At 53.8% G+C, this 8,163-nt stretch overlaps 1 protein-coding gene across 1 annotated transcript; it reads left to right on the top strand.

Annotated features, from left to right (window-relative positions):
- Positions 1 to 3,788: 3,788 nt before the first annotated feature.
- GNG2 (guanine nucleotide binding protein (G protein), gamma 2) lies at positions 3,789 to 6,496 on the top strand. Its single transcript, XM_010148735.1, has 3 exons — positions 3,789 to 3,809; positions 5,153 to 5,257; positions 6,121 to 6,496. Exons 2-3 carry the CDS (start codon positions 5,171 to 5,173, stop codon positions 6,247 to 6,249), a joined length of 216 nt encoding a protein of 71 aa, XP_010147037.1. The 5' UTR covers positions 3,789 to 3,809; positions 5,153 to 5,170; the 3' UTR covers positions 6,250 to 6,496.
- Positions 6,497 to 8,163: the final 1,667 nt, after the last annotated feature.

The following is an 8,163-nucleotide window of genomic DNA, read 5'->3' as shown; positions in this document are numbered from 1 at the left end:
AGATCCCTGGAGATGCAGGAGGGGTCTCGTGAAACAGAAAGGCCCAGGCTGGTTTGAGCCCTGCAAAATCTCACCCGATGCTTCCCAAGGAACCGCTTTGGGAAGGTGCTGGTGTCCCAGACGAGGTTAGAGCTGCCTTTGAGCAGCGAAGGACCCAACCCAGTGCAGGCTGTGCTTTGAGATCCCCCTTCTGTACTGACAGCCACCTATTTAAGGTAATTGGGCTAAATAATCACCCTTAAAAATGCCATTTTTTCAAACATTTAGGAGAAATCCATTCTCCACCCAAATGCAACTTGAGATAAAAGCCAAGGGAAAGGGAGGAGAAAAAAAAAAAAGCCGGGAGGGGAGTTTGGGCTCAGATGTGGGTTTGGGGCTGGTAAGGGAGCTGGTGTGGGGCTGGGGACCCCTCTGCCCAGCTCTGGCTCGGCAGATTTCAGCGCAGCTCCATGCAAAGCTCGTGCTGACGAGGAGCTGGCAAACGAAGGCTAATTACTCTTGCAAACAGGGCTGGCTGCTGTGGGATGCCAGAGCCCCAAAGGCACCCAGTTTGGGAGGGAGGAGAAGGATGGCAGCTTAGGAGGAGGGCTCGATGGCTCCGGTGTCAGGATATGCTCCTTTCGCGGTGGCTTTTTTGGGTTGTACGCGGCGTTTTGCATCAGGTGAGGTCGTGGCAAAGCCAGAGAGAGCAGAACAAGAGCAGGCACAGCCACAAATACTGGATCGGTGAGTCCCTTGCCATTTGCCCAACTCAATCCTGGTTTTTGGTGCCTGTTTTGGAGGGGTGCCACCGGTGAAAGAAAACGATGTCGTTTGGCTATCAGTCACTCTTCATTAAACAAAGAGACGACAAGAAATTAGGTGGTTGTTTTGAGCACAGGTAGTGGCTAGCACAAAACAGCAGCAAAATTTCCACCCAGGCATTTGTTGCAGGTGCTTTTGCATCCTTTTAAATGAATTCAACCTCTCCCCACATACAGTCAATAACCGCCGATCCCTCTGCGCACCAGACAAGTATCAAAACAACCTGGCGAGATCCTGAGCTGTAATTACAGTACAGAGCCCAAAAGAGATGATGTCCAGGTACTGTACATGCTAAACATCATTAGTGTCAAAATAAAATTGCATCCTTGCTCATTAACCTCTGGGCTCCGAGGCAGGAATCCTGTTATCCAAGCACACACACCATTAAGTGCCTGAAAGAAGATGCCGTCCCAATTCCCTTGTGAGTGCCACTAAACCCTTTTCCTTGCAGGCATTGGGTGTGAGAACAGCCCTGTGAGAACAGGGAGATGGGAAAATATTGGGAAGCACGGTGATTTTTAGCTGTAAGGTTGGGATTTTGATGGCTGGGGTCAGGAGCCGAGCTAGCCGGAGGGGATTTATAGGTAAATCAGAGTAATACAGCGAGCGCCGGCACGTATCGCTCCTGTGTGATGGCTCCTTCTGTGCTCGCTCAGCCAATCATCCATCCCTGGAAGTGTCCAAGGCCAGGCTGGATGTGGCTTTGAGCAACCTGGTCTAGTGCAAGGTGTCCCTGCCCATGGCAGGGGGGTTGGAACTAGATGATCTTTAAGGTCCCTTCCAACCCAAACCATTCTGTGATTCTATGAATCAGTCCCCATACAAACCCGCTGCGTCCAAGGGCTGCCGTCACCCCACGGTGCTGGAAATACCCAGATTCCCTTAATTCTGGAGTCAGGCGAAATCGCTGCATCCACTGGGTCTCCAACCCTGGCTCTGAAAGCTGCCTCCGCAGTGCCTACCCACAGACACTGCTAGGGAATAAGCTGCCTGGAAAGAAATTTTCCTCTGATCTGAGGATTTATGTACTTTCCGGAGTGGTTTTATGTACGTTTCGGTGGAAGTCTGATGCTCTTGGCATCTACCCACTAACAGGTATATTCTAGCTCAGCACAGGGCCCGGTGGCAATGAACCTCGTTGGGCACTGGGGAAGAGAAATAAATCAGGGACTCATAGAGTAGTTTGGGAAGGGACCTTAAAGTCCCCTCAGTCCCAGCCTCTGCCATGGGCAGGGACACCTTCCACTAGACCAGGTTGCTCCAAGCCTCATCCAGCCTGGCCTTGGACACTTCCAGGGATGGGGCATCCACAGCTTCTCTGGGCAACCTGTCCCAGTGCCTCCCCACCCTCACTAAAAAATTTATCCCTTATATCTAGTCTGAAATACATGTTTTGGTGTGGTGTGGGGCAGCAGCATCTGCCAGGGTGGAGTTTAGTTGCAATTAGTAGTAAAGAGGCGCTGGGGGTTAAAGGAAAGAAGGATGCTCTTGGCTTGACTTAAATCCAAATGGAAAGGCATGGAGGCTTTGGGATTCCTCCCAGTGTCCAGTCCCATGGATGCTGGGGCTGGGGTTGATTTTTGCTCGGGGACACTCACCAGCTCAATTCAGCGTCGCCTGCTCTTTGTTCGTTATTCGCGTTGAAGGCAGCACACCCAGAATGGCTGAAAAACCATCACTGGCCTCAAACCGGTCCAGATTCCTACATCAGGTTTCCACAGAGGGACCGAGTGTGGCATGTGGCTAGCTCCTGGGGCCGGCGGGGCTGAGCTGCCCCCGTGTCCCCGGCATTGCCCCAGCAGCCCTGCGCATGGCGGGGTGCTCACACACATGTCCCCTCCTCTGTCCCAGAGGGGTCTCCATCCTCTCCGGCCTTGTTGCCGGAGCTTTTCCACCTTAGTGCCTCCAGAGCTGGATGTAGTGAGAGCGTGGGAGGGTTTCCTTGCATGAGGGGGCAGCACGGTTGCATACATATATATATTTTTTTTAAATATCAGGGCTGTGGCTGATACAGAAGCTCTCAACCGTCCTCCCTGCTCCCATGCCTTCTTCCATGACAGTGAACCTCACTCCTGATGTGATGCTCTGCCACCGGAGCAGCAGCGGACCACGGTCCTGTGTATGAAATGGCACAACATCACTGAGAATAACATTTGCTGCATTAAAAAAAGTCTCTGTGGGTTCCAAACCATGCAGTGGTGTGATGGTTGATGTTCTCACTGGGGAGAACATGGCCACTCACATGGCCACTCACATGGCCACTGGCTTTCTCCTGATGTGATGCTCTGCCACCGGAGCAGCAGCGGACCACGGTCCTGTGTATGAAATGGCACAACATCACTGAGAATAACATTTGCTGCATTAAAAAAAGTCTCTGTGGGTTCCAAACCATGCAGTGGTGTGATGGTTGATGTTCTCACTGGGGAGAACATGGCCACTCACATGGCCACTCACATGGCCACTGGCTTTCCCACCAGCCCGGTGCTGTGTCAGAAACTGGCTGGTACCGCCACGGCCATCCGCTTCTTGGCTTTGCATTCAAAAATAGGAGGAGACCTGAGAAAAACCAGCGTGGAAACGATGCACATGCTTGAGCTAAACCTCCAGCCGTAGTGCAGAGCTTTGCCCGACGAGAGCAAGACCCGGCCAGGAGCTCAGGGCTGTTGAGGATGCTCGGCATGAGCAAGGGGTGTGGATTTTGGCACCCTTTCCCAGGGGATGCTCTTTCCACCCCACCACGTGCTTTGTGCACCGGACAGTTAAATCGCCCGCGCTCCCTCTTGCCGTTGTGCAGTGGGGCTCACCGCAAGCCGGGGCAGGAACAGCCAAAAGCCCGGCTGCCAACAGCCCTCAGTCAGTCGCCCGCCAACTTGAAACCTCTTCCTGTGCTGAAAACCTCGCTGAATGCAAACAAATAATGTCACTGGGGGCCGTGCTTGGAGGGCACGTGAAGGAGGGGGGTCAATACGGAAGGAAACCCACAGCCTTTCTGCCTCCCCGGCCGGGTATGGGTGTCTGTGAGTGCTCTAGGTTTTCTGGTGCCGTAAATAATGTTCTCGTCGTGTTGACTGGTGTCACACTAATCTAACCTGGCTCCTTTCCTTTAATATTCTTTTTATTTAAAGGTAGCAAACGACCAAGAGGAGCAGATCTTCCTGTAGAAGCGCAAAGCACCGGAGAGACCTGCTTCTGGTAAAAAAATAGCACCCCAACGGGCAGGGGGGTGGCTGGGGAGGGGTCTCATCCTGAAACCACGTTTAGCCTCGGCACAGCTAGCTCTTGGGTAACCTCTGAGCACTTTACTCAGTGCCAGGTTGCTTTTTCCTGTAGATCCAAGGATGAGCCTCTTTCCAAACACCCTTCTATCCCCTGAGATGGGCTTGCACTGAATGTGCCCACAGTTTTTCTGTGTCTTCCCTAAAATGCCACGAGGCCCTCATTTTAGGGCTGTGCCATCCTTGTCCCATCGCCTGAGGGGCTCGCAGGGAGCTCGCTGCACCCTGCTATGGCAGAACATCCCCCCAAAACTCCCTTCCTGGGAGCTTGCAGGCAGCTCCGTCCAGGCAGGGGCCAGCACAGCACGGCTCTGCCTCCGCTGCGAAATACTCGGGGCTTGTGAAAGCGTCGGCTGCCGGATCCACTGCCAAAGCTCACGGCTGTTCTAAGGTAACGGAAAAACATCCGTGATCGAGATGGCGTGGACTTAATGAGTGTTCCCCCGCCCGCCTGGGCTAGAAATCTCGAGAAACAGGAAACTGCAGCATCCTGTTTAGCATCTCAATGTTCAAGTTGGCAGCAGGGACAAAGCAAGGGAGGCCAAGGGACATGGACACGGGGCTGGATGATGTGCCTGGCTCAGGGCAGGGGAAGGAGCCTGGCACGGCAGTGGCAGTACCGTGCTGCTTCAGGGGGAACCCTTTCTCTGGTTTCCTTTTGCCTTGTTGCCACCACAGCCTTTCCCAGAATAGCCAAAGCCAAACGACAGCTCGGCTGGGGTCCTGCTGCCCTGGGCTGCACTCTGGCAGGTCCCCGTGTCCCCTGAGCATGGCTCATAGGGCATCTTCCACACTAGGGACGATGGGGAGGGCACAGGAGGGTACTGCTGGCAGCCTGTGACTACCCACATACCCACAAAGGCTGGCGGCTCGCATAAACAGAGGATTAAACGCCGGCTGAAACACCCAGGTCTGCATCTCCCGTCCTCACACCCTCTCTCACACTGCTGGGCTCTAACAGCTCGACATATGCAACCCCAGCACATCATTTTGGGGATTTCAGGGCCGGGAGCAGCTCCCTGCCCAGCCCAAGAGCTCACCCACGTGTGTTTGCACCCGCAGCCCACCCAGAGAGCGTGCCTGGCTCGCCCATGGCTAGCAACAACACTGCTAGCATAGCACAAGCCCGCAAGCTGGTGGAGCAGCTGAAGATGGAGGCCAACATCGACAGGATAAAGGTAGCGTGGCTCGGGAGGTGGCCGTGGGCTCGGAGGGGTGCTGCAAGGGGGTGTCTGCTGCTGAGCATCACTTGGAGCGCTGCTGGGGCGTGGAAAGGAATGGCTCTCCCCAGGGCATCTCGTCTGCTTGGGAACAGGTTAAACCCATGCTGCTTGTTGCCATTGCTGTTAAAACCATCCTTTGGGCAGTGCTTGGTGCTCAGCCGTGAGCAGCGTTGTCCTACGGAAAGCCCAGGGATGTGCTTCCTCTGCTCTGACCCCCTCTGCTCCACCCCAGTGGAATGGCTGTTTCTGAGCATGCCAAAGCCCATAGCTTCAAGGGTGAGATGCCAGGGGATTTGTCTTCTCCACCAAAGTGGTTCTGGACGACAGCCGGTGCTGGAGAGCTTAGTGCTCCGGAGGTGGGTGCTGGCTGCGGGCACGTCTGGGTGCTTGCAAGCAAAACCTGGCCTCTGGGAGCCGGACTGAGCTCCGGCTGCTCAGGAGCTGCTGCTGTGTCCTGAATAAACAGCCGAGGCAGTGGCTGTTGCTATAGCAGCAGCGGATGTCAGTGCTGAGGGATGGCAGGGAGCGATGATGGGGACGTGGCTCCTGCCAAAGTTGGTCCTCGCAATGATCGAGTCGGGTGCAGGATGCGAATGGGTTAGGGATGCTCGGGGGAGCACGTGGTGACAGGCGAGCTGAGAGCCCGGAAAAGCCAGCCCCACCAGGGACTTGCTCTGCCTTCATCTGTCGGGTCTTTAGCCAGGGTATGGTGTTGCCTCCCCTGGGATGGGCGTGCTGCAAGGCCAGCCCCGCCGGTGAGGTCTCTCGGGGTGGGATGTCCCCAGCCTGTCCCTAATGCAGGGCTCCTTTTATTCCAGGTGTCAAAAGCGGCAGCGGACCTGATGGCGTACTGCGAAGCCCACGCCAAGGAGGACCCTCTATTGACCCCCGTCCCGGCCTCAGAAAACCCCTTTAGAGAGAAGAAGTTCTTCTGCGTCATCCTGTAAACCCTCAAGGAGCCTGACCGGCACTCAGGCCACCCTGAACACTGATGTAGAGTTTTTAGGAACGGGGACGACCTGCTAGTCCGCAGAATTTAAACAAAAATAAGTAAAATACACGGCTTGGAAGCTACAGAGATGTGCATGTTTAAAGAACCTGGCCACCTTTGGGGGAATAAGATGAGCTGCATTGCAAGGCAAAAGATCTGAAGTCTGTAGAGTTGCCTAGAAAGAAACAAACAAACAAACAAAAATGTAAAGAATAAATTTGTGTCACTTTTCTGCTCACAAAATTGTTTGATTGTTCCATATTTAAAGCACCAGAGCTGTGCTGAGCAAAGTAACTGCTAAGGATGTGTATAACCTTCTTGGAATGATATTGTTGGTTTCTTACCAAAATATTATTTTTTATTTAAGTTGTCAGATAGATAGCGACAGGCTTAGATGACTATGATGTTGCTCAATGTTTGGTCTTGTGCTTTTTCATTTCTGGCGGTAGCGTAGCCCAGGGGCTGAGCGGCTCCCCGCGACAGGTTAGCGAGGGGGCCGGCAGCTCCTGCCTGCTCCCCGGGTGCCAGCAGCTCCCATGTTTCTAGCAAACCCCACTTTCTAACGTTTTGTATATGGTTAAGCTTCGGCTCTGCAAGTAAAAGTGAGTCATGTGTCGTGGTTGGTGCTTCATACTCCTGTGACGACGTTCGGTGGTAGTGCATGAGAGTTTCTCTCTGTTCATCCGCTCCAGACTTTTCTTTTCCATCCTTTTGACACCGCGTGCTGGTGGAAGAAGCTGTAGGGAGGAAACGGAGGCGATTCTGAAAGCAAAGACAACTCCTGCCATGCCTTAGACGTGCCTGAAATACCTCCTGCATTAGGGTAGGGGCCAGCCCCAGGCGTCACAGGGTAGCTAGAAATCCGAAAATCAAAGTCGACCGCTTCTTTCCAGGTCTTTCCTCTTCTCCTACACCTCTGTGCCTCTGCCCTCCTCGCTTGGTCCGTGTCCTGCTCTTTCGGCTTCCTGGCATCATTTGCTCCCCTGCGGGCTGGGCCGGGATGCTGTCCCGCAGTGGGATTCTCCTGCCCCTTCCCACTCGCAGCCCGCCATGGGGGGTGGGGGCAGGGGAGCAGCTTGGGGACCCATGGGGGAAGCCACGGGGCCACCCCTTCACGGAGGTGCCTCATACCTTGTTTACACGCAGCCTGAGCTCCGTGTCAGGCTGGGGAATCATTCCCAGGTCCGGTTTATCCACCGTCAGCGTTTCGGGGGGTACACAGGCCATCTTTTTTTGGCTCTGCCTCGGGTTAATACATTTGCGGACGTGGCTTGCGTTGCTTGCCTCTCTTTTCCGCTGCTGGACACCTCCCGGCTTTCCCCACTCACCTCCACTCCTGGGAGACTTTGGGAATCGTTACTTGGGGATCTACGTACAAAATTAGATGTGTGTCACGTAGGGGTTTTGAGGGTCTGCAGTGATGCCGCCAAACTCGTTTTAAATAAGGTATTGGCTTAAAAATCCCTGTGGATTCAAGGGGGCAATAGTCTTTGGGTACCTTTCGGCGAATCTTTCTAGCCCGTAACAAGTGCATTTTGGTTTTTCTACCTTTTCATACACTTTTTCTAGTCTTCTGCAGAGAAGACCAGTTGTTCTTACACTGGAATCAAAACTGGGAATGTTTATACGACACGAGCAGCCTAGATGGTCCCAGCCTTCCCGCGGTGGCTTTCGCCCTCCCCTCACCTCCCTGCTCCGATCTTTTTAACTACAGCTCACGTAGCTTTAGGATGAAGGATGGATGAAGCCGTTTGCAGCTGGTTTCACTCTTGGTGTTACAAGGCAGACGTGGAAATACCCCGTCTTGGGTTTGTCTTTTGGGTTTTTTTTTTTAACACTGATTTCCCGTCACAGAGAGTGAAGCGCAGCC

Source organism: Eurypyga helias, unplaced genomic scaffold, assembly GCF_000690775.1.
Source record: "Eurypyga helias isolate BGI_N326 unplaced genomic scaffold, ASM69077v1 scaffold37933, whole genome shotgun sequence".
In the NCBI taxonomy this organism is placed as follows: domain Eukaryota; kingdom Metazoa; phylum Chordata; class Aves; order Eurypygiformes; family Eurypygidae; genus Eurypyga; species Eurypyga helias.
Note: the sequence above shows the minus strand (reverse complement) of the source record. Positions and strands in the feature narration are given on the sequence as shown.